Raw genomic sequence first — 26,736 nt, 5'->3', positions numbered from 1 at the left:
TACATAAAACTCACTTTGTATAAATGATTTGTTATAAAATATTTATTAAAGAATAGTACTCACCATTTTCTCCTTCATTTTTTCAAGTTTTCCTTCATATTCATTTCGGACTTCTTTCACTCTCTTGCTTTCTCTGGCAGTTGCGTCTTCCCTTTCTTTTTTCAATAAATTGACAAATTCTTCTCTATCCCTAGATCTCTTGTATTTTATCGTATCCACCTCTGTCATAAGCCTACTATTCTCTTCCAAGAGTTTTTCATAGGCTTCCTTAATTTGTACATATTCGTTCAGTTTTTGATTTTTATCTTCGATTTTCTTCCTTAAATTAATAATTTCTAGCTCCAATTTTGAGTTAGTAGTCATTACGGACATATAGGTATCTTGTATTTTTTTAGTATCTTCTTCTACTTGCTTACGTAATATTTCTTTCTCTGTTTCAGCCATTTCTATTCTCTTCATCAGATCATTTTTGATCTCCACGGAGCTCTGATGAGCTAGGATCAAATTACTTTGAGTTTCCTTCATAATTTTGGTTTGCCCTTCAAGTATCTCGTTTCTGTCTTTCTTTACTTTTTGAAGTTCTTTAGTCGTTAGGTCCACGCATTCAATCAGTTTATTTTTTTCTTGTATTAAATCTTGTATTTGATTCAGAAGATCGCTAACTTGTTGCGTCAGTTGCATCTTCTCTGCAGAAAGCAAATCGATGGTTTTCTTATTATCCATTATTTCTTGAGAAAGTTTATCTACAATATCAAATATGTCTTTATGTTCTTCTGATAGTTTGTCCAAGATTTCAGATTTTTCGTCTAATTGTGCTCGAAGAGTTTCACAAGCTGATTCTAGAATCGCCTCATTTCTAATTTTTTCGTCCAAATCGTGAGATAGGGTTGTAAAGGTACCCAGCATATCAGCATTTTCCCCTGTTAACTGATCAATTTTTTCATTTAAACTTTTGCATTCTTCGGATGTTTCGAAATTTTTCTTTAACAAACTTTGAATTTTCTCAGTTGCATCAACATTTTCTTGGGAGACTCTATCTAACTGTTCCGAAAATTCGTTTTTCACTTTGGTTAAATTTTCAATCTCTGCTAGTAGTTGTCCCCTTTCTTCCTGTAAATTGCCCACTATCCTGTTACTTTCTTGTAATGCTTCTAAGAGCTCGTCATGCTTTTGTTGAATATTTTGCAGCTCGTTGTTATTTAGGTCGAAAAATTTCGATATCACTGATTTTTCTTCAATAACCTTCTTAATGGTATCATCAAGTTGTACTTTTTCTGTTGTTAATCTTGTGATGTCCAATTTTAGGTTTCGTATTTCTTCTTCTTTATTTAGCTGGCATTGGTTAAGTTCCTGGGTTACTCTATTCAATTCAACTGTGATGGTATCTACTTCTTTACATGCTACAACCATCTTGTCTTCGGCATCTTTATAATTGTTGGAAATACTGTCGTTTTCTTCTAGTGTCTTTTTCAAAGAGGCAGATATTTCAGAATTTTTTTCTGTACACTCATTGAACTTGGCAGATGTTGTTTCGTTCTCGATTATTAATGCAGCTAATTTTTCAGTTAACGTTACATTCTCTGACTGTAGCTGCTTGGCAATTTCCATCTGCTCAAGTATGCTTTCTTCTTTATTTAGCTGGCATTGGTTAAGTTCCTGGGTTACTTTATTCAATTCTACGGTGATGGTATCTACTTCTTTACGTGCTACAGTCAACTTGTCTTCGGCATCTTTATAACTGTTGAAAATACTGTCTTTTTCTTCTAGTGTCGTTTTCAAAGAGGCAGTTATTTCAGAAATCTTTTCTGTACACTCATTGAGTTTGGCATAGGTTGTTTCGTTCTCGATTGTTAATACAGCTAATTTATCTGATAACTTTACATTCTCTGCCTGCAGCTGCTTGGCAACTTCCATCTGCTCAAGTATGCTTTCTTCTTTATTTAGCTGGCATTGGTTAAGTTCCTGGATTACTTTATTCAATTCTAATGTGACGGTATCTACTTCTTTACGTGCTACAATCAACTTGTCTTCTGCATCTTTATAACTGTTGAAAATACTGTCTTTTTCTTCTAGTGTCGTTTTCAAAGAGGCAGACATTTCAGAAATATTTTCTGTACACTCATTGAACTTGGCAGATGTTGTTTCATTCTCGATTATTAATGCAGCTAATTTTTCAGTTAACGTTACATTCTCTGACTGTAGCTGCTTGGCAATTTCCATCTGCTCAAGTATGCTTTCTTCTTTATTTAGCTGGCATTGGTTAAGTTCCTGGGTTACTTTATTCAATTCTACGGTGATGGTATCTACTTCTTTACGTGCTACAGTCAACTTGTCTTCAGCATCTTTATAACTGTTGAAAATACTGTCTTTTTCTTCTAGTGTCGTTTTCAAAGAGGCAGTTATTTCAGAAATATTTTCTGTACACTCATTGAACTTGGCAGATGTTGTTTCATTCTCGATTATTAATGCAGCTAATTTTTCAGTTAACGTTACATTCTCTGACTGTAGCTGCTTGGCAATTTCCATCTGCTCAAGTATGCTTTCTTCTTTATTTAGCTGGCATTGGTTAAGTTCCTGGGTTACTTTATTCAATTCTACGGTGATGGTATCTACTTCTTTACGTGCTACAGTCAACTTGTCTTCGGCATCTTTATAACTGTTGAAAATACTGTCTTTTTCTTCTAGTGTCGTTTTCAAAGAGGCAGTTATTTCAGAAATCTTTTCTGTACACTCATTGAGTTTGGCAGAGGTTGTTTCGTTCTCGACTGTTAATACAGCTAATTTATCTGATAACTTTACATTCTCTGCCTGCAGCTGCTTGGCAACTTCCATCTGCTCAAGTATGCTTTCTTCTTTATTTAGCTGGCATTGGTTAAGTTCCTGGATTACTTTATTCAATTCTACTGTGACAGTATCTACTTCTTTACGTGCTACAATCAACTTGTCTTCTGCATCTTTATAACTGTTGAAAATACTGTCTTTTTCTTCTAGTGTCGTTTTCAAAGAGGCAGACATTTCAGAAATATTTTCTGTACACTCATTGAGTTTGGCAGAGGTTGTTTCATTCTCGATTATTAATGTAGCTAATTTGTCAGTTAATGTTACATTCTCTGACTGAAGCTGCTTGGCAACTTCCATCTGCTCAAGTATCGCACATTCAAATTTTGTTTCTTCTTCTAACGTTGTTTGGTTTTTGGATATTAATTCGTTTTCTAGAGCTGCTACTTTTTCGGTTAAGCTATCTTTTTCCAAAATTATTTTTTCGAGGATGTCTCTTTTCTCAGTAAGTTTTTCTGTTAACATATTTTTTTCCAAAATCACTTTTTCAAGGATTTCTTCTTTCTCAGTAAGTTTTTCTGTTAATGTATCTTTTTCCAAAATAATTTTTTCGAAGATTTTTTCTTTCTCATTAAGTTTTTCTGTTGACATATCTTTTTCCAAAATGATTTTTTTGATGATTTCTTCTTTCTCATTAAGTTTTTCTGTCAAGCTATCTCTTTCCACAAATACTTTTTTGATGAATTCTTCCTTCTCATTAAGATTTTCTGTTAAGCTATCTTTTTCCGAAATGAATTTTTCGAGCATGTCTTCTTTTTCATTAAATTGTTCTGCCAAGGTATTTTTTTCCAAAATTATTTTTTCGAGGATTTCTTCTTTCTCAGTAAGTTTTTCTGTTAAGGTATCTTTTTCCAAGATCGCATTTTGAAGAACTTCTGCTTTTTCATTAAGTTTTTCTGTTATTAGTTTGTTTTCGGTGGAAAAATCTTCAATAGCCGACTCTAAATGTTCCGTTACTTTAGCTAGTTTCTCAGAAAGTTGACTATTGTCTGATCTAAGGGCAGTTATACTGTCACGTAAGGTATTATTTTCTACTCGCAGATTTTCATGCACCACTTCCAAATCATGGAACTTTGCATTTGTGTTTTTCAATTCTTCGCTTATGTTATGTTTCTCTGATAAAATATTTTCCGAACATTTCTTAATATCTTCGTTGTTATTTAAAGCTTCTCTTAACTGATTTTCAAGATCGTTATTTGTTACAAGGAAAGCGTTACATTCTTCTTGACATTTTGTTAATTTTTCTGACAACTCATCTCTTGATGTAGTAGCTTCCTCCAAAGTATTAGCTAATGCATTCATTTGCTTATTCAACTCTGCGATGATTTGTTTTAAGCTGTTAACATCTTGTGTGTGTGTATTTTTCACTGTTTCGATGTTTTCTAACATACTATTTAAATGTTCTGTATATCTTTCTAGCTGATTACCTCTTTCTTTTTCAATAAGGTCTAGATTTTGTAAAAGTTCTTCATAAGAAGTTTGTGAATTCTCAAAATCTTTTTGTACTCTATTTTTTTCGTTCAAAATCTCATCTTTTTGATTTACTGTTTTTGTTAATTCTTCGTCCAAAACATTTTTTTCAGAAATTGTTTGGTCCAGCAAAAGTTTTACAGATTCGTAATTTTCATTCAGTTGGACCTTTTCTGCAAGTGTTTTATCAAGGTTTTCTTTAATCTCTGTATTTTCTTCTTCAGATTCACTTAGCTTAAAAGACATCTCAATAATTAACTGAGATTTGTTTTCCAATTCAGTCAAAACATCTTCCTTTTCTTTAGATATTACATTGTTACTGTCACCTAATTCCTTACATTTATTTATCAATTCTTGTTTTTCTGCGTCTATAGCAACCTTCTCGTTAGTTGCAGCTGTAAGCTTTTCCAAATACTGTGAATTTAAAACAGAACATTCTTCCAATTTCAAAGAAATTTCTTTTAATTCAGTTTCCATTCCACATTTTTCACTAACCACTGCCTGCAGTTGCTGTTCAATATCGTTCTTTAATGTGAGAAGTTGTCCAAAGCTTTCTTTACTGCTTTCCAATTCCACAGATAGAATATGTGCTTCATCGTGAACTTTAACAAGAGATATTTGCAAAGTATCGAGAGTATTAGAAATATTCTCCTTTTCACGTATAACGTTATTTCTATCTTCTGTCATTTTAGTTAATTCATCATTTAAATCGATTATATCAAGCATTAACTTATCGTAGGCAGTTTTTGTAGTATCTAATTGTTGTTGTAAATCTTCTTTGGCTTTTACGATGTCTTCTAATGTTTTCTTCAATCGGGTGTTATCATCAATTTTGTCACTTAGCTGTATCTCTGCATTTTTGAATTTCTGCTCAATTTCGAATTTTTCTTCCTGTTCTCTTTGTAATAGTTCATCTTTTTCAACTAATACTTGGTGTAGCTCTTGTCTGGTTTTGTCTACTTCTTCCAAAAGTGCCTCATTGCCAGAAATAACTGTACCTAATTCCTCAGTAAGAGTCAATTTATCGTTTTGTAGCTCTTGTATGGAAGAAGATAATTCTGCAACTATCGTACATTTATTTTTTAGTTGTTCAAGAATATCTTTCTTCTCGTTGCTTAGATCTTCTGATTTATTTGTCAAATTTTGTAATTCAGTGTTTAATTCATGAATCTTTTGTTCTAATTTCTTGTTTAACTCAGACGATTCTTCCAATTTTGATGATACATCCACCAAATTATTGTTGACCGTTTCGAACTGCATATTTAATTCCTGATATGTTTTTAATAAATGTTCATTGTTATTTTTTAAGTTGCGAATTTCTTCTTCTAGATTGTTCCTTTCAGTCTTCGCAATATTCAGTTTTTCCAAATATTCAGAGTTCAACATGGAAGATAAATGCAATTTTGAAATAGTCTCTGTCAAACAATCCTCAATTGATGTTTTCTCATTTATCATTGTTTTAAATTCTGTTTCTATTAATTGTTTACTGGCTGTTAAATTGTTTATTGTTTCTCCAAGTAGATCTTTTTCTTCTTTGCATTTCGCTAGAAGTTTCGACAGCTCCCCTGCATCATTTGTAAGCTTTTCGATAGATTTTTGCATATTTTGATTTTCGTTTATCAAACCAGCTTTTGCTGCTTCAAGGAAATTTTTATTTTGTGTCAAAATTTTCCAGTTTTCGTGGAGCTCTTGGTAATTCATAGTAAACTCTTCAATTTTACCATTTGCTGCTTGAAGCTCAAGTTCTAATTGAATTTTTTCGCCGTTTAGCACAGAAGTCTCTAAGGTAAGAGTGTCGATTTCATCCCTCAGTTGATTACAATTGTTCTGTTCATGGTCTAAGTTTGCTTTGATGGCCTGATTTTCCTTTTGAAGCTCTTTCAGTTGAACATCTATTACCGAATGAGCTAGATCTTCCCCTTCGCTCTGAGATCCCAAGCTTCTCGATCTACGAGATAGAGTTTGAAAACTTTCTTCTATGATAGTGTCATTAATTGCTTTTGGTTTGAGCTCATCAAGCAAAGCTTCAAGTTCCCGGCAATGTTCCTGTAGATTCTCATTTTTTAATTGTAGTTCCTTATAGTTTTCTGTAATTGATGTCAAGTTGTTATCAGCATCTATGAATTTTTCTAACCAAGTCTTGCAACGGCTTTCTAGCTGTTTTACCTAAAATTATTCATGCTTACATAATTACATATATTTACCATTTTTAAACAAAACATACATCGATATAGAGATCAATTTTTTTGTTCAATTAGGCATCAATTCTACCAGAAAAAAATTTTACACAATTAGGAATAGACAAAAAGAATACAAAAGAAGAATAGGACATGGATGAGCAGTTTATGGACATGGATGAGCAGCTCTTAAAAACATATTTAAAGTAGGCAACATAGTAATTAGCGTTGCTTTGAATTCTTGAATGGTGAACAAGGGCAAGTAACAGAAGTAGTGGCAGGCCTCAAATAAGATATATGTATACTGATAATATCAAGCAAATAGCTGGCCATGAATGGATACAAAAAACAGCAAAAAGAAATGAATGGACACACCTAAGGGAGGCTTACATATGACGATGAATGGAATAGCTATTGATTCAGATTCGTTTATTCATGTCAATAACACAAGTGTTTAACACACATGTCAAATAAAATTACACAAAGATTTGGACGCAATACAAATTAAAAAGATGCACAATACGACTAAGAGTATTAGTATAAGAGTATTGATGATTATTAGAGTATTAAGAGTATTGAGAGTATTAAGAGTATTAAGAGTATTGATGATGATGAACATACCGATTGATCTGAAGTGGAGAGTCTTCATCAGTGTGTTTTGCCAGTAATGATCTGTGGTGTGGAAACAGTGTCCCTAACAAAAAATAATGCCTCAAACCTAAGAATAGCAAAGAGAGATGGAGAATTCAATGATAGGCATAAACACACGAAAACCTACGAAACAGCCTAAGGCCAATCATCCATTGGAAGCGTAGTCGCGCGACTCGAAGGTAGTGCGTATACACCCGTATAGAAGCAACCAATCCTAACAAATAAAATGTAACTAAACAACGTCCACTGCAAACTACTTTGAGCGACCGAGCTCGGCCGACCAGAAGCGACTGGCGACCGATCCCTCTAGAATGGGATTAGTCGCTGGTAATCGCATGTTGATGCTACACTGGTTTGCAATAAATATCTGCGCAGGTATTTTTGATATTGTTTTAATTTTCGATAATAATTGTGTTATTTTCGATATGGAAATTGATAACGAAAAACTGATTAGTGCCGTTTATGAAAAGCCTCCGTTGTGGAACATGAAAGACAAGAGATATCATTCACGTGATGTTCAAAGGAAATTGTTGTCGAAAGTTGCAGAGAAGTAGGTGCTAGTGAAAAGAGTTTTTCAATATTATTATTTTATAATATATAATTACAATGTAAACGAAAAATAAAAAAAAATAGAGCGTGGCACTTCCGGAGTGCCGACAGAAGTGAATAAGTACTTCTTATAGTTTTAGGATTAACAAATTTTCGAAAGAATTTTTATTTGAAATTTTTACAATAATAAACGTTTTACATCTAAACCAAGTAAATATAAAGTTACATAAACCTTTAAATTATTTTTATTAACTAATTACTTAATGTTTTTTTTCAATTTGGGAAAAAAAATGTAATTAAATACTGATAAAGTATAGTAAATATTTCGTGTAAATTTGAATCGCCAACAATATATGGAAGAGTTGATTCTCGTTAAAGGGGAGGCCATTGTACAAAGGTACCAACCTTTTTAAAGTTGTTAATAGATAACATACATATTTGTGTAATAAATTATTCCTTTGCAAACTAAGCTTTCTATGTATATTTTACAAGCTATTCACAAAAATACACTTTCTTTTGATGACGACAGTAAGTTTGACAGTCGCGAACTAAGTAGTATACAGTCGCCTGCAGTGGATGATACTAGTCGCTCAGTCGCATGATCGCTCATACACGGACGTATACCTACGAGTCACGCGACTATGCTTCCAATGGACGACCAGCCTAAGGGGGACATGCAACTTAATCGAATGGAGACCAAGAACAGATAAACAAAACAAAGGAAGACTATTTACATGATAGCAAGATGATCTGTGAAATATGACAAAAAATTGGATACATACATCCCATTATAACTTTCAAAGTGCTCTACTGCACAGTAGCTCGAAATGACATACAGTAGTGTAGTTTACCTCCGAGAAGTAAATAAATATTATATAAACTCACTAACCTGTGCTCTTTCTTTATCTCTCTCTTCTCTTAATTCTAGGTTCTCTTTATCACTTTGTTCTAGGATTTGTTCAAGACTATCGACTTTGGTCCTTAGTATTTTCTGCATTTCCCTGTAATCCTTATCCCTGTAGTGTGGTGGAGTCCTATTTTCTAATTCAAGGACCTCGCTCCTTAGATTTGATATCTCTACGGTTTTTTGGCCCAATTGTTTTTCTGAATTTATAACAATACATTAAATAGAGCTTTGTTTAGAGGGGTCAATATAAAAAATGTGGTAAATATTATTTTTTGAAGAAATGTTTACTTCAGGTAATAGGTACTACATTACTACATATACTCCTGGTTTATTCAAAAGCGATGTGAAAAGGCAAACTTAAAATAAGTTCCTAAGTAATAGATTATAAAAAGATAAAACACATGAAGTAATTAGTTGATTAATTTTTAATGAATAAAAACAGATGAAATAACCTATTTCAATATTAGACCAAAGAAATTAGCAAATAAAAACTTTTTTTGTGACACTCTACAATACAGGTATCTGACAACTGGTTTTGATATTTTTAATTTTTTATTTTTAATTGATATTTTGTTTAATTTGGTGATAACAATATATTTCTAATGAACAAAATATACAAAAGATTAAATATCATTTTTTTACATTTTACTAAACAATGCAAGATGATATTTGATTTTAAATACTAAAGGTGAAGACTGTAAATTAAGGGTGGGGGTATGGTTTTTTGAACTCACCATTTAAAGCACATTTCTGTTTTCTCAATTTTTTTTTGAAACTATGATAGAATTGTGTTAGTCGAAATATTGAAAAATAAGATAACAGTGCCAAATTTTTACAGACACCTCAAAAACAAATGAATTTTGCAGTGGACATCAGAACTTGTCGTTGGATCATGTGAAATAAACAAACCAAAAAGATTTTATTAGCTCATGAGTTTTTCGAGGTAAAGCTGTCTAATATTTTAGTTTTAATGATTTTTGAGTTTTTGGTATCACTCAGAAGTCAAAATAATAAAATTTTCATAAAAAAAGGGTGAAAATCAATATATTTTTTATTGTTAAACAAAAAATAAGCATAAAACAAAAAATATATCGACAGCCTTACCTCATTAAATGTCTAAAGAAAATCTATGGAAAAATTTCAGGTGGATCGGCCAAGAAGTTTTTGAGTTATTATGTCCACCGCCTTTGAATAAAGCTCTTTTGAGATAACTTGTTTGAAGTTTTGACAACTTTTATTTTTATTTTTGTCTGTCAAACCATAAAGTGAAGCACAATGGAATATGTTTTTGAGTAGCAGAGTAATTTACAAAAGACAAGGGGGAACAGCTGTTAAAAGTTTATCACTGAAATTTTCAAAAAATAATTCTTGAAGCTATGTACTTTCGTTTAACATATTCACTGGACACGCTTCACATGTACCCATGTCTTTTGATGGAGTAAGTGACTTCATATGCAGTCGTGTCTGTGAATGTGTTAAAATAATAAAAAAATTCCAAAATACCCACCTTTTTTCCAAACCATACCCCCTAGTTTTAAATGGAAAATGGTACAATTTTACTAAAAAAGCACACAAAATGATAAAGAGGATAGAAAACAGTAATTTTATACATACCCAACTTTTTATTCCTTTCAATTTGACTCTGGAGATCCTTTTCCGCAATTTCTTTCTCTTCTTGAACCAATTCTAAATTTGCTTTTAATTTAGCTATTTCTTTATCTCTTTCAAACAACCTAGTGCTCTTTACAGCAGGAGTCTTCAACACATCATGTAGAGGACTGTTACGTGAAGTATGCAAAGGACTAGAGATAAAGTTATAATTTCTATTGTCTTCTATACAACTATTTATTATCCTGGCAAGTTCGGCATGGTTTACGTTGTCTTGTACCTTTTCCAGAAAGCTCCGGATTTTGATTTGGGTAAATTCTTGAAGATTGTAACAAAGTGGAGATGTTAGTACATCTCTTCGGTCATGCATAATCGTGTAGTGCATCAAAAGTGAAGTAATAGCACATAGATCATCTTTGGGGAGATCACTAAGATGTATAATGGTTTTATTGTGTATAATAAAGTCGGAATAGTGTTCGTTTAAAACATCAAAAATATATGTTAGTATATCACAATCGGTGTCTGACGACTTTTTTCTGAAAATAGAAAAAATGTTATAAAGACAGGAGTTAAAAAAATATCAATGTTATCGTTGATTGAGGTATATACTTACGTTAATTTATGAAGGTTACTAAAGAATAAACCATCTCTGAGGTCGTCGAGTTTCTGAATGGGATTAGAAAGTTTTAAACAATTTACCTACAAAACAAGAGCAAAGTTATGTATAAACAAAAACTGTAACATGCCTCTTAATCTTACCCAATCTATTAGAACGCGTTCCCATAATGGATTCTCCATTTTAACGATAATATTTAGTTAGAACACTGTCTTATTGTCTTATATTTGTTTCACGTTTATTATAATTCTAAATTATAAAGTATCTTACAATTTGGCGTCCGTTAAAAGTTAAAAAGTTGTTGAATTACCGTTGACAACAAATTTAAATAAATGTCATTCTTCTTTTTACCGGTAAACTTAATAGTGACCTACTTCGTCGGAATATTTCTTTTCAAATTTGGCAACAGTGTATAGAGTAGTGATGTTGAAAAAGTAACTATTCGTTACAAAGTACTCGTTACTTACGAGTACCGAAAGTAACGATTACTACACGAAGAGGCAAATCGTTACTTTGATTACTTCGTTACTTCGTACCAATCGTATCAGAGCGAGTAACGACTATTGTATTTACTTCGATTACTTTGATTACTCTGATTAATGCGTTACTTCGTACCAATCGTATCAGAGCGAGTAACGACTATTGTATCTACTTTGATTACTCTGATTACTTCGTTACTTCGTACCAATCGTAACAGAGCGAGTAACGACTATTGTATCTACAACCAGTACACTTGATTACTTTCTACCAATCGTATCCCAGCGAGTAACGGACGGGACCGGTAGTTTACGAGTGTTATCGAATATCGTTATCGGTATGAAGCGTTAAGGGTGAGGAGAAGACAAGATTAAACAGAGGGAGGTATAATGGATGTACATAAAATATGTAATGTATGTCATTAACAAAGATCGAATGCGAGAACCCTATATTTTTATCTAGATCTATATCTATACCTATACAAAATACCTAACTACTGAGAAATACGATTCTCCATATGATTACCGGTACTCAAATACAAAAGTAACAAAAGTAATCAAAGTAGCGAATACTGTAAATGATTACTTTACACAAAAGTAACGATTTGTAACGAATATTCGAAAGTAACTATAATCAACATCACTAGTATAGAGGGACTACAAAAATATTAATTTGTGTCTAGATTTTTGTAATTTCAATTGGTTTCAACCAAAGTATTTCAATTATTACTATATCCGATCAAATGGAAGTGGCTTCAAAAAGAAATCACATTTATTTTTATCTTGTGAAATTTGAGTGCGGTGAGCAAAATTCAGAAAATTAATGTGACTAGATAAATGGAAATCTAGAAAATGAATTAAAAATTTCTCATTCAATGCATTTAAAATATATAAAGAAAGTAATAATGAAATAGATTTTGAACCATTTATGAAAATACTTTTGTTATTGATGAGAGTAAAGATATAGAAGAACAAATTTATTTGGAAATTTTAATTTTATAAATAGGCCCTCTATTTGACAGCTGGACAGTGCTGCCACATCTAAGGTTGATGTATATCCACTATTAGAAGTATTCGCGAAAAAGAAGAATGTCTATTGGTTAAATGGGGTGGGAAATAAACATATTTAAAAAATCAATAAAGGATAGATATTAGTAAAAATAATTATTGTTGGCTTAAAAAGTTTAAATTTGTAAACATTAATACCTATTCTAATTTATATTAAGTTGATAAACACAATATGAATAACCCTAGTGTATTGGTATTTGCAAATTAAAAAAACAGGGAAGACATTTTTCAGAATAATTTATATATTTGCTGGATTAAATATGAATTGAAACATTAACAATGCATATTTTCAGACTTGTATTATTGATAAGTAAGTACATATTATCAAATTGATTTGCCTGTTATCATTGAAAATATTATTTTTTAGAATGTATCATAGTAGTTTCACCTTCCTCAAAATGGATATTAGAATTGGGAGATAACTTTATCGACGTTCGAAAAGACGGTGGGTATTGGCTGGTTAAATTTTACACTCCTTGGTGTGGACATTGTAAGAGACTTGAACCTATTTGGGCACACGTAGTTCAAGCCCTAAAGAATACTCATATTAGAGTGGGAAAAGTTGATTGTACAATATTTCCAAATGTAGGAAAATCTTTTGATATTACGACTTATCCCACAATTAAACTGTAAGTATTATTAAAATGAATTACATGTGTTAAATAGAAATGATGCATGATCAGTATTGAAAGTCTCTTGTACGCTCTCAATTAGAATATGGCACACTAGTCTGGTCTCCTATATGTATTTATGACCAGTAATAATAATAATAATATCGTATGGCATTTTTACCGGGGAGATCCTTTCGGATAGTTCCAGCGCCAATTACATCTTTAACCCTGTTTCAAGTAACTAGTGTCGATGTACACTAGCCCAGGGGGACCGACGGCTTAACGTACTCTCCGAGGCACGGTGAGACTGCTCGTGTCATTATTGGAAATGAAAATGGTTTGTCTTTGGCAGGGATCGAACCCACGTCTACTGGCGTATGAGGCCAGCGTTTATGCCGTTACCCACGGCCACTCACACCTATGACCAGTATATCACCTATACCTATATACCTATACACCTATGACCGACGAGTAATTAAGGATGCAGGGATGCTCTATGGCATAATTAATTCAACAGTTTTGTGTCCTCAGCTACTTGAGCAGGTTGGTCTCCATGTACTTCTCTGCAGAACTCGATTAAATCAAACATTCTATGTTCCTATCCATAGAACCAACTATGCATATAACAACTTTTTATCTCGAGCACTAAGATGGGCAAATATTCACCCTGATCTAGATTTCTTTGCACCGAAGTCTGAATTCATCTCTGGCCTCAGATGTATGTTTGTTTGAGTAGTTGTTGGATAGATAGTCATTATTGTGATATATAAATCTGATTTATGTGATTAAGTTTGTGATATTTATATTTTATTGTATTATTGTTTTATTATTACTATTTTATTGTATTTTAATTATTATTGACACATGTATTATGTATATTGGACTTATAAACTTGTAATCTTATTGGGCAGTAGCCCGTTGAAAATAAATAAATAAATAAATAAAAATATAATGTTATTATAATGCTGTATGACTGTAAACTTGATGTTCATGATTTTACGATCTTCCTCTTTACCGTCTATCAATCTTTTACGGGGCCTTCCTCTTGTTCTATTTCCTTGGGGCTTTCATCTCTGGATTACTTTTAGAGCTCGATTATCTGTCATTCTTTCTAAGTGACCAAACCAGTTTAGTCTTTGTGACTTTACAAATCTTACAATATCTGCACTCTGCATTAGTTCATCTAGATTCTAGATCGTAGTTCATTTTAATTCTCCACGAACCATCACTGCAACGGGTTGGCAAATATCTTTCTTATTATTTTGCGCTAAAATATTCTCAGTGGTTTGTCATCAGTAGTTAAGAGGGTCTAAGTTTCATATCCATATGTTCATCATCATCATCATCATTGGCTCGACAGCCCTTTCTGGGTCTTGGCCTGTTCCAGGATTCTTCTCCACTCTGATCTGTTTTGTGCTTTTTTGCTCCAGTTTTTTATTTTTAAGGTTTTTATATCATTTTCTATTTGTTCTAAATATCTCAGCTTCGGTCTTCCTCTTGTTCTTTTTCCTACTGGCATCTGTTTGAATATTTTGTTTGGTATTTCGCCTTCTTCCATTCTTTCTACATGGCCCATCCAACGCAGCCGTCCTATTTTAATGAATGTTATGATATCTGGATCCTGGTATATTTCGTATAGTTCAAAGTTGTACCTTCTTCGCCAAATTCCATTTTCTTTTGTGCCCTTATATATGTGTCGCAAGATTTTTCTTTCAAAGGTGGCTAGCAATGTTTCCTCTCTTTTAGTGAGTGTCCAGGTTTCTGAGCCGTATGTGAGTACCGGTCTTATTAGGGTTTTGTATATTTGGCATTTTGTTTTCCTTGCGACGTTGTCTGATCTTAGTTGCCGAATTAAGCCATGATAACTTTTATTGGCAATAAATATTCGCCTCTTCACTTCCTCTGCTACGTTATTATCAGATGTGACTAGGGATCCCAAGTATGTAAAGTTTTTTACCCCCTCAATGTTGTATTCTCCTATTGTTATATTTTGTGGCTGCCTTATTTCTGTGTTTTTACTTACCTGCATATATTTTGTTTTGTTCTGGTTGATTTTCAGGCCACTATTTTGTGCAGCTCGTTCTATTTGATTGAATGCCTCTATCATTTCTCTTCTTGATCTTGCGATTATGTCAACATCATCTGCAAATGCTAGTATTTGCACGCTTTTATTAATTATTGTTCCTCGAGTATTGACTGTTGTGTCCCTCATTATTTTCTCGAGTACAATGTTGAACAAGATGCATGATAGAGCGTCTCCCTGGCGTAGTCCCTTTTTCACATCTATTGTTTCCGTTAGTTCGTTTTGTATCCGGATTTTACTTTCTACTTTTAGAGATTCTTTTATCAGTTCTATTAGTTGTGTTGGTATATTAAATTCTTTCATTGCTTTTATTAAGAATTCTCGGTTTATATTGTCATATGCGCTTTCGAAGTCTATGAAGAGATGATGTGTGTCGATGTTATGTTCACTTGTTTTTTCAAGGATCTGTCGCAGAACAAATATCTGGTCTATTGTTGACTTCTGTCTACAGAAGCCACTTTGGTACCTGCCAACTATTTTTTCAGCGTGTGGTCTAAGTCTTTCATAAATGACGTTGGACATTATTTTGTATGCTGCATTCAGCAGCGTGATTCCACGGTAGTTTCCACATTCTAACTGATTCCCTTTTTTATGTAATGGTACAATAATACCACTATTCCACTCCGCTGGTAGCTGTTTATTTGACCATATCTTTGTTATCAATACATGTATTGTTTTCTGTAGTGCGTCTCCTCCTTCCTTCAGTAATTCCGATGCTACTTGATCCGATCCCAGTGATTTATTGTTATTTAATTTGTCCACTGCTGTTCTAATCTCGGCTATTGTTGTAATCCATATGTTACCACTCATCTAATTACTGCTTTGTAGATTTTAAGCTTAGACTCACGATTCAGTAACTTACTTTTCATTAAGTCTTTGTACCTATGCATAAAAGTACTCATAACTGCTAACAATCCGTGCTTGTATTTCTTGACTGGCTTTCTTGTTGTCATATTTATTATTGGGCGTAGGTAGGGAAAAGTGGAGGCATATTAGTAGGTATGGTTGTCTACCTTGTGATTCGCATGTTGATTGGACTTTGTGCACTCCATATATTTTGTTTTATTTATTTATTTATTTATTTTTTACGGGCAAGCCCAATTCTATAAAAATGCATTGCATTTTTTAATTGAACATAAAGTGTTACATAAATACATAGTGTACAGATAAAAACAATAACATACTATAATATAAACAACAGACATACAGAAATATAAATATATAGACCAGTAAGGATCTGCGAAAAAACGTCTATTTTTGGATGTGAGAGGTGGCATTCGCATTTTTGCAGATAAAGTTAGGTGGCACCTTCAGTAATAATAATTGACTTATGCTCCTTCTCAAATATGCCCGGAACATTAATGAAAAATTAAAATATTTAAAAATTTCGAAAAACATCGATTTTTTTCTGCTTTCTTTGCTTATAACTTTAAAACGATTCATTTTGGAACAAAGTCGTAAAAATAAAATAAAGATAATTGAATTTTGTATGATATACGACTGGTAAAAAATGTCTTAAGGTATTACCTTTTCTGCAATATAGCAATAAATACAAAATAAGGGGGCAAAATAAATCTGTTGTTAATCAATATTTTTTAACTACTTTGGTGGCACTTAGAACCTTAGTAATATAGGAAATTCTTTGTAATATACTTAAATCGTGTACCAAATTTCATTAAAATCGAGCTAATAAATTTGCAATCTAAATGTTTTTAAAAAAGTTCAATTTTTTTAAAGTCTTTCTGAACAAAAAGTAGACCATTTAGAAGTTGGCTAATTTTTTTACATATAAAGAGGTGCTCTACCTATCTAATACACTTTATAGAATTAAAATCGGATTATTTAAGGGGCCCCAGCAATGTTTTAAATTTATAAACAATTTTTTGGCTTATAAACAAATAGCTTTGTTTAATAATAAAAAAATTAATTTTTAGCAATGCATATAATTAAAACCGGTATAATTTGGCTTAAACTTTCAAATGCTGTCAGCAGAATTGCTATTTTATTTTTTAATCAAACGTTATTCGCGTTCAAAAATTGCAATTTCTAGATTTTTTGAAAGTTCCACCGCGTTTATCTCGAAAACTATGCATCCTATAAAAAAACTTGTAAGAACATTTTTTGCTTAGAATTACCCAAGAAATACAAAAAAAAAATATTTTGCGAAAAATCGACTTTATGTAATTTCTCAAGTTCTTTGTTTATAACAATCTTATCGACATCCGGATCAACTGTTACCCAAAAAATTCGTGTTCTACGGGTCAAAATACATAAAAAACTTGGGTAAGTCCATCTAAATAAAGGAGCCCGTAGCACCCCCTTCTGGCCACAGCACTAATTTGTTTATAAGCCAAAAAATTGTTTATAACTTTAAAACATTGCTGAGGCTGCTTAAATAATCCGATTTCAATTCTGTAAAGTGCATTAGATAGGTGGAGTACTTCTTTATATGTAAAAAAATTGACAAATCTTTGTATGTTCTAGTTTTTGTTGTGCAAGATTTTAAAAAATTTTAATTTTTAAAAAAAAGTTTAGATTGCAAAATTATTATGCAAAATCTAGTAAGTCAATTTTAATGAAATTTGGTGTACGGTTTTAGCACATTACCAAAATTTTCTAAGCGAATTAGGAAGGTTCCAAGTGTAACCTAAGTGATGGAAAATCATTGAATAAGGACAGGCTTATTTTGCCCCCTTATTTTATATTTATTGCTATTTTGAAGCAAGGGTGATAAATTAAGACATTTTTAACCAATCACATCTGATAGAAAATTTAATTACCTTTGTTTTATTTCTATAGGACTTTGTTCTAAAATGAATAGTTTTTAAGTTATAAGCAAAAAAGTAGAAAAAAACGAAATTTTTTGAAATTTTTAAATATTTTATTTTTTTTATTAATGTTCCGGGCATATTTGAGAAGGAGCATAAATCAATTATTATTAACGAAGTTATCACCTAACTTTATCCGCAAAAATCTGAATGCCACCTCTCACATCCCCCTAAAAACAGATCCTTACTGGTCTAATAATATAGAAGTAAATATGTAATAGGAAATAATATCATAAAAACAAGTTAACAAATTACAGACGTTTCACTCAAATATTGATCCCATGTAAATTTCTTTTAAAACGACTGATGGAGTCGTCGAACAGTTGTAAATTGTAAAGGGAGTTTGCTAAATTCAAGACTCTGGGTAAGAACGAAAAAAGTGAATAATTAAACCTATGGAATGGTACATAAAATGTTCGCACTTGTCTGTGGTGCGAGGTGATACAAACAGTGCGATCTTATTAAGTAGTAGTTGTATATTGCATATACCATTTAAGATCTTGAATAATAGCAAAAGGTCCCTTTGTTTTTTGCGGCTTGCAAGAGAGGTCCCTTTGTTTTACCTACTTTCATTTCAGTATAGACCAAATGTAGCAGCTTACCGTTTCAGCTCCCTATTTTTTTTGCTTAATACCCTTTTGTTACTGCTTATTATGGCAATATTATTAGTACTAAATTTTTTTTCAGTATAAAAGCTGAAGAGGATTTTACCTTTGAAGGAGAGAAAATAACAGATGAGATAATAAGCTTTGCTATTAGATTGGCCGGACCACCTGTACAACAAGTAACGCGACCTGAGAGTCTTATCAATATAAAAAATATGAACCAACTGTTTTTCATGTATGTGGGCGAACGAGATGGGCTTTTGTGGAACACATTTTATGATGTGGCCTCCAAGTTTCAGGCACATGCGTTTTACTATTCAGCCACTGAGGAAATTGCCAACAAACACGTAGATATTCACACGCTTCCTGCAGTGTTTGTTCACAAGGAGAATTCACATTACTTTTATTCGGGTAAGGATTTGAATATAGTTTATTTATTTATTTACAAAGCTCCACAGGTCTTGAAGGCCCAGGGCTAAAAATACAATAATATGTATATAATACTTATACAGGGTGTCCAGAAACTCTCCCGACAAAAGAAGACTAGAGATTCTTCAGATAATTTTAAGACAATTTAACCCAATTCACCTAGTCCGAAAATGCTTCCTGAAGAATCTAGAGCTCTTTGAAGATGGCATCGTGGAATTAGTTTTTCTTAAATATCTCCAGATCACTGTTACTTAGAAAAACAAAAACTGGTATGCTTATTTATCTTCCAGAGATAAATCGATTTCATCAATTACTAATTTCTAGTACCGGTCATAGGCTCCAGTTTTGGGTAGGGCAACTGGTATTTTACCACATAACTTTTTTGTCTTGTAACTTCTAAGCATTTTTGACACTGGATTATTAAATTGTGTTCTAGTACTAAAAGGCCCTCTTACTTTAAGGCGGTAGGATGCACCGTTTTCTAGAAAAATCGATTTGAAAATTTTTCGTTATGATAATACGTTATCTGTATTTCCGAGTATCATGTACTTTGACTGTTCCTGACTATACATTGATCTTTTCTTTTAGTTGGAGAAGGTAATAATCAAATTGAAGCTGACCACATAAATTCTTCAATGCACAAATGGATTAATGAAGAAAGATTCGAAACGTTTCCAAAAATTACAGAGACTAACATCAACGAGATTCTACGAACCGAAAAATTTATTGTCCTCGTCGTAGTAGAAGAAAACAAATTACTGCAGATACCAAAAGACATGCTCGACTTCCGAAACCTCGTTGAAAGTATAGCGAGGAAAAACCGCGATAAATATCATGACAGTTTCCAATTCGGCTGGAGCACTAGCCATGAGTTAGCTAATAATATAGTCATGCAGATTGTTGCTTTACCTTATTTGATCGTTTTGAATTCTACTACATTGCATCATCATGTTCCTGAAGATGATCCTACTGAAATGACCGTCGATGCTATAGAACTATTTTTGGAGAAGGTGATTAATCAAACAGCAACAGTAAGTATACCTTACTACTTTTATTTTTTCTAGCGAATGTAAACCATTTCCCAAAATCTATTTTTGTCACTAGAATTTGTAGACCTAACTTTTTTGGCTTCATCAAAGCAATTATGTTGACATTAGATCTAAGCTTTCTTTATTTGCCTTTCTACTACATGTCGGTTTATAACATTCTCTATGGAACTATTTTTAATAGATCGACGCAAATTCTTTCATTCGCTTATATTTTAAGTCTTCCATTTTCAATAATCTCATTTTTTTCTTCAAAATTATATATAAAAAATATATAAGGAGAATGACTTTTCAAGTAGTTGATCGATTACGCAACGACACTCTTCCATGTTTAAATATACGCACACTGTAATAGGTACTAAACTAACGTTACCAGAACAAAAAATGGTAACAAGGCTTACTAATACACAGCGCACCCATGCCGTAGATCCTTCAAAATTTTCAGAAACGAGCCAGGACCTCGATTTTTGACCCTTTGCTTCGTTATCGAACGTATTCGCTTCGTATCTATTTAGTGTACAGATAACGAATGATCGATAACGAAGCGAAGGGTCAAAAATGGAGGTCCAGCGGACCGATAGCGAGGATCATCCCTGCGTTACCACACACAAAAGTTGTAACAACGTATAATATCGTGCAACGGATTCACATAAACTCGCCAATATTTTCGTGCGTCTATTAGTTATATTGACTGAGTTAGGTACTATTAACAAATATTTCTGTTGGTAAAAAATATAACTGGAATTATTTCATAGTAGTCATAAAATATTTATTTGCAAGGTTTTTAACTGTTACCAATGGTAACAGTGGTTACATGGACGCTTCGCCAGTGGAGCGTATATTACCATAGTGTTGTTGAGTGATATCCCCATTGTTATACATTTTTGTTTCAATCTTTTTAAATCACTTTCGAGGTATATTTTAAATAAAGTGGGGGACAGGCAATATCCTTGCTTTAATCCGTTTGATATTACACATTTTGTTGTTATTTGTGTCCCTGTTTTTATTTTTGTTATGGGTTGATTGTATTGGGACCGTGCAAGTTCGGCAAAGCGACCCCTATTTCTACGCTCTGTACTTTTATTCGCACTTTTAATTATATTGGCCGATTATATTAGTCCTGGTTACTGGATAATTGTCAAGGCCATAGTCCAAAAAAATAGCAAGAAGAAAAAATAAAATTCAGGTTATGTTATGAAAACGTGAACAATTGTATGTAGTAAATAAAATTAGTTAATAAAATGCAGTACTGTACTCAAAATACAATTAATTAAATTTACCTTTATATAATAATTGCATATCATATCAATATTGTGGAGCAATATATAATTTTTCTGCTTCAATGACAGAAGGTATTATATGAATTATTTAAGATAGTTGCAATATTTCTCCGCGATTCGCGCACGGTCGTTTCTCGTTTCCTTTCCAAGTACTTGCACACCGCGAATAGTTTTTTGACGGCTTTTATTTAATTCTATGTATATTAATATTCTTTCTCTCCATTAATTGCCACAGCTTCTTCAGTGGAACGTTATCGTAGGCTTTCTGTTTAATCTCAAATATTCAGCATTCATATCTTCGTAATTAAACAATATATAATCACACCCCGTATATCAAAGCAAAGTTATTGTTATTGTACACCACGAGTACGAGCTAGTAAAATTCTGTGCATAAACAATATACATATTTGGAAATGATACAAAATCGCTGACTAAAGCAAAAAACTAATAACCTTTGTTCGATACAAGAAACAATGAGCCTCGTGTCACTGATGACCCAAAATTAGATTCTATAAAACTATGGTACAGTTCACCGAGAGAATGGTTCTCAGTTCAACCATCATACGAAGCGGTCAGTAAAGTAGTGGTCATTAGGTCTCCCGGGAAGTTAGTGTCATTTGCAGAAATAAATTATCATCTTGAATTTGGTGTTTCACTAAAAGCGATAGATCCTGCAGCTGAGCTCGAAGATTGTACACTTTTCGTAGATCAACGAACAATATATGAATTTCTTGATTCCGTGCCATCTCTTTTCTATTCTGGGTTAAGGAGAAAATATGATCAATAGTGGATCGACCAGTACGAAATCCTGCTTGTTCTTCTGATTCAGAGTCTAAATATTCTTTCGGGATTTGATTCTTCAAAACCGTCCCATATATTCTACTAGTACAAGAATAAAAAACCGCTAAACGCCGTAAAAATGAGTGGCGCATACAGTATTCCAGCTACAAAAGATCTGATATGAATATTACGTGACGCGAAAATGGATTTTTGTATTTTCATTTTGATGCAACGGCGGATCCAGCAACCTTGCAAGGAGGGGGCAATGAAATAAAACATTTTTCGTCACTCGCGGACGCAGGATTCTTTTTCGGTATGGGCTGTTACTTTATTTTTCTTCATGTACCATGTCCTTTCAGAACGTTGGTTACCATCATAGCTATCTTAATTTTATTCACTGCCACCCTAAATCAACCACGAAGTGCTTTTTCGTCCTGGACTGCGTTTGCCTTCTATTTTCACTTGCATAATATTTTGTAGCAACCTATATTTGAAACTTCTCATTATATGTCCAAAATACTTCACTTTTCTCTTCTTATGTCTTCTATAATCTCAGTAGTCTTGCTGAGACGTTGTAGTATTGTGGAGTTTCGAATCTTCTTCACCCAAGATACTTTTAAAATTCTTCTATAGAACCACATTTCGAAAGCCTCAAGGCGATTTAGGTAAGTAGATCGATTTTATTTACAGTCCAAGGCTCGACACCATACAGTAAGACCGAGAACACGTACTTTTGGAGAAGGAATTCTGTTTTGTGTTTCATTCCGTTATTCAGTTGTGAACAAGACACAAAACTCACTATTTATTTTCAATAGTAATTATCTCTTTCTTAAAAAAAAGGCGACACCAGGCGAAGTCTCAAGGAGGAGGCAATTGACCCCATTGACCCCCCCTTGGATCCGCGCCTGTTTTGATGCAAAACAAAATTCTAGTTTTATTTTAAAAGATCTTTCCATAATATTTGCTAAATTTGAAGTAAACGCGCCACAAAAGAGTAACTTTGATACAGTTTGAATTTTGAAACTCTTTTGTGGCGCGTTTACTTCAAATTTAGCAAATATGGAAAAATCTTTTAAAATAAAACTAGAATTTTGTTTTACATCAAAATTAAAATACATTTTCGCGCCACGTAATATTCATATCAGATCTTTTGTAGCTGGAATACTGTATGCGCCACTCATTTTTACGGCGTTTAGCGGTTTTTTCTTCTTGTATCAGGAGTTTTTAAAGTTATTTATAAATTAAATGTATGAAGTTGAAGAATGCAATATTTCTCGATTACACGTTAAGCTTTATAAATGGACGCCTTTGTCGCATTATCTCCCAAATGATCTAGTGATCGAATGTACACTAGATTTTTTTCTATTCGAAATAGATTGAAAAAAAATATTGGGAGGGCCGGTAAATGAACTCGGATTGCCCGTTACTACAACTACATAAACCATTTCGGGAATAATCGTTAATTGGATTATAATTTTGCAGCTTCATAACTTCTAAAGGGCTTAACCGATTTTGATCACTAAACATGAGTTTGAAATGTATTGACAAGTAGTATCTGATGCATCTAAGATCAAGTATGATAACTGAAGCTATTACAGGAATTATTGAGCTTGAAAAACCGTTTTTCCCGTAGGAAATAGATTTGATCATACTTATGAGGCCTATAACTTAAACATTCGAATTTTCCTGGATATAAGGAATACACCGTTAGATTGGTCTAGAGTCCTTCTACAAACGCTCAGTTATTGGCGCAATTCGTAGGTTGAAATTTTGAGTAATTGTCGAAAAACCAAAATTTTCAAAGTTTAGTTTTTCAGTTTTTCGGTTATACTGAGCGGTTTGTATGTCTGATGCTGACGTCTTAGACACCATTTGAAAGCTTAACTCAACACTATTGATTTGGTGTATTCGCGGTTCTCCTGTCTCTTCTTGAACCGAAGATATATACCCCCAAAAAATATGCCGTTTTGTACCTACCAAGTCCTATAGCTGGCTTATGGGTGGTCAAAAGTCACAAACTACACCGGTTCTGAATCGGCCCTGACCCCCTGTTCAAACAGAAAAAAAATTCAGATCGGTTCAACTTTTCCACACACATACATACATACATATCCACAAACATTTTCCTTTTTTTAAATAGAAATTGAGTCATATTTCTGAGCTCGGTAACTTTTGAATGGTATAACCGATTTTAAAAATTAGACATGCGTTGGAAAGGTAATGATCAGTACTATTAGAAACCGTAAAGGTCCGGCTTAAATTTTCGAAGTTTTTGGGAGTTTTGGGGACGAGAACGAAAAACAGATCCTAAATAGGAAGGGCCGTAAAATCCATACCCTTGGACCAAAATTGATGGTTGACATATGAATGGGTGAGTCTTTTCCTAAACTTTAAGATGGGAGTTGGCCCAATTTTCATTTCAGTCAGATTTAGAAAATCGAAAATTTCGTGTATATATAGTGTCGCGTGTAGGAGGGTGTTGGTGTGCGCCACTGTCGAGAACTGCCGTTCTCTGGTAATGATACCCATAGATCCAGTTACAGCTATTCCTCGGTAATTTTCATAATTATTGTTTTATTTTCCTTTTTATGTATAGTACTGAGATACGATGTTTTCCATTCGCTTGTTTTTATGCATTTTTGAAATAGTTGCCTAAAACGTTTCCATTTTAATTTTTAATATTATATTATTTGTAGGTATACGGCGGTAATGACTTGGCTGTAAGAATGTACAGATCTTATTTTAAAGCGAGGACTACCTTATCCGATAGATGGCGTGGTAATCCAGTATTGACTACAGTTTTGCTTGGATTACCTCTTGGTTTTCTTTCGTTTATACTGTATTCTTGCTGCTGTGCTAATATTCTAGATGCTGATGAAGACGAGGAAGAAGGTAAGATGATATGGATAACTGTTTATCTATTTTAATATTTAATCGATAGTTGTCTGTCGATACAAGGTCTTACCAATATTTTTTACCGATTTGATTTATATTTTTCTATTTAACTAGATAACTTCATAATATTCATTTCTTTTCAGAGTTACTTCACGAGAAGAAAGATTAAGTAGTATTATAATACTTGTAGTTTCATCTAATATAGATATTTTTTGTTTTTGTACCTGAATTTGTGATAATCTGGCCAAAGATTTGTTGTATTGTTTTTATTTATTAATAAATAGTTGAATATAAATGTTTGTAGTTATTTACTATACCAACTTGTGTTTTGATTATATTAACTCCAATAATGGCATAACTTCTACCACTCTTGACATGAAATATATTATAATTATTATTCACGTAATAATAAATATAATTTTTCTTAATAATATTACCTCTATAGTGACTTGATTCTTCTTCAAGTGCCATCTTCGCCAAGGAGGTCGGCAATCATCACAGCTATTCGCATTTTAGAGACGGCTGCTCTAAAAAATTCATTGTTTGATGTAGGTACATCCGTACCATTCTCTCGTTATTTCATCAAGAAGATTCTCGTTATTTCATCTTGACGTTCATTGTTAGACCGTATTCCTTTCCATACTCCGATATTCTGGCCATAAGTCCCTGAAGATGACAGTGTCATCCGCATGTCTAATGTTGTTAATGGGAATCTTATTTACTTTTATTTCAGCTGTTTCATACTCAAGGTGTTTTAGGATCTTTTCTGAGTAGGCACTTAGAAGAATTGGCGATAATACGCATCCCTGTCTCACCCACGTCTAATGTCATGTTCCTCTGACAGCTATCAGAGGAACAGGCTTTCGTTCGTTAACGGCTTTTGTTCGCTGCTTATTTTACGATAATTCGATATGATCCTGAGGTAATTGTAGTCTATCTTCTTCGATTTTATGATATTCATTAATTATTGTTAATGTCTTGCTTTATCGAACTCTTTATTATAGTCAATAAAACACGCATATATACAGCTCCCAGAGCGAACTATGGCCGGTGAGAGAAACCCTGTCTGCGTAAAGATTAGGTGGGTGTACGACCAACGAGAGCGTCTGTCAGCGGCCATGGTTCTCTCCGGAAGCTGTATCTTGATTGATGTCCAGGTCATCATCATCATCACGTAGCGCTACAACCCTGGGTGGGTCCTGGCTGACTGTACAACTTTCTTCCAATTTGTTCGGTCTTCCATCAACCAATGGTCAAATGGGATGTTCAATTTTCGGAGATCTGCTTGGATGTTATCTCTCCATCGCATTCTGGGACGTCCAAGTGGTCTTTTGCCTGTAGAAATCTCCTCCCATACCAGTTTTACAAGTCTTTCGTTATAAAGTCTGTGCACGTGGCCTGCCCATCTTAGTAGCTTTGATTTAATTTCTTGGACAATATCGGTGTAATTGTAAAGTGCTTTTAATTTGATGTTGGTTCTGATCCTATACTGGTTTGTGTTAATGTGGTGAGGTCCGAAAATTTTTCTGGAAGTATTTTTCGTTCAAAACGTCTGAGCTTTTCTTCGTTTGATTTGGTCATGGTCCACGTTTCGCATCCATATGTTAGTACTGGTCTGACGATGGATTTATAAATTTTGATCTTGGAACTTCTTGTAAGATTTTTTGATTTTATAAGCTTATCCAGTGCGAATAGACAGCGATTTGCTGATTGGATTCTGTCTTTTATTTCTTCAGTAACAACGTTGTCACCTGTGATTACGGCCCCCAAATACTTAAAACGTTGTACTCTTTGGAAATTGAAGGTGTTGACCGTCACA

The 26,736-nt window shown here is 33.2% G+C and overlaps 2 protein-coding genes across 2 annotated transcripts in view; one reads left to right on the top strand and one right to left on the bottom strand.

Moving 5' to 3' along the window:
* Positions 1-11,144, bottom strand: part of LOC126879412 (repetitive organellar protein-like) — a 30,707-nt gene extending 19,563 nt beyond the window's left edge. The window contains exons 1-5 of the mRNA XM_050642418.1: positions 10,960-11,144; positions 10,814-10,899; positions 10,207-10,736; positions 8,575-8,789; positions 64-6,474 (exon numbers count right to left, since the gene is read on the bottom strand). Coding sequence (XP_050498375.1) covers positions 64-6,474; positions 8,575-8,789; positions 10,207-10,736; positions 10,814-10,899; positions 10,960-10,998 — 7,281 coding nt within the window. The 5' untranslated portion in view covers positions 10,999-11,144. The remainder of the gene's footprint in view (positions 1-63; positions 6,475-8,574; positions 8,790-10,206; positions 10,737-10,813; positions 10,900-10,959) is intronic.
* A 1,240-nt stretch (positions 11,145-12,384) lies between these two features.
* Positions 12,385-25,212, top strand: LOC126879411 (protein disulfide-isomerase TMX3-like). Its single transcript, XM_050642417.1, has 6 exons — positions 12,385-12,670; positions 12,728-12,989; positions 18,570-18,898; positions 19,505-19,947; positions 24,719-24,914; positions 25,061-25,212. Exons 1-6 carry the CDS (start codon positions 12,640-12,642, stop codon positions 25,084-25,086), a joined length of 1,287 nt encoding a protein of 428 aa, XP_050498374.1. The 5' UTR covers positions 12,385-12,639; the 3' UTR covers positions 25,087-25,212.
* The last annotated feature ends 1,524 nt before the right edge of the window (positions 25,213-26,736 follow it).

This window comes from Diabrotica virgifera, chromosome 2 (assembly GCF_917563875.1).
Source record: "Diabrotica virgifera virgifera chromosome 2, PGI_DIABVI_V3a".
Classification (NCBI taxonomy): Eukaryota; Metazoa; Arthropoda; class Insecta; order Coleoptera; family Chrysomelidae; genus Diabrotica; species Diabrotica virgifera.
Note: the sequence above shows the minus strand (reverse complement) of the source record. Positions and strands in the feature narration are given on the sequence as shown.

Excerpts from the sequence above, each read along its gene's own strand:
- LOC126879411 (XM_050642417.1), top strand. The coding sequence starts at position 12,640 with ATGCATATTTTCAGACTTGTATTATTGATAA. Across the intron at positions 12,671-12,727 it reads CAGACTTGTATTATTGATAA|AATGTATCATAGTAGTTTCA; the intron begins GTAAGTACATAT and ends ATTATTTTTTAG. Across the intron at positions 18,899-19,504 it reads TTCACATTACTTTTATTCGG|TTGGAGAAGGTAATAATCAA; the intron begins GTAAGGATTTGA and ends CTTTTCTTTTAG.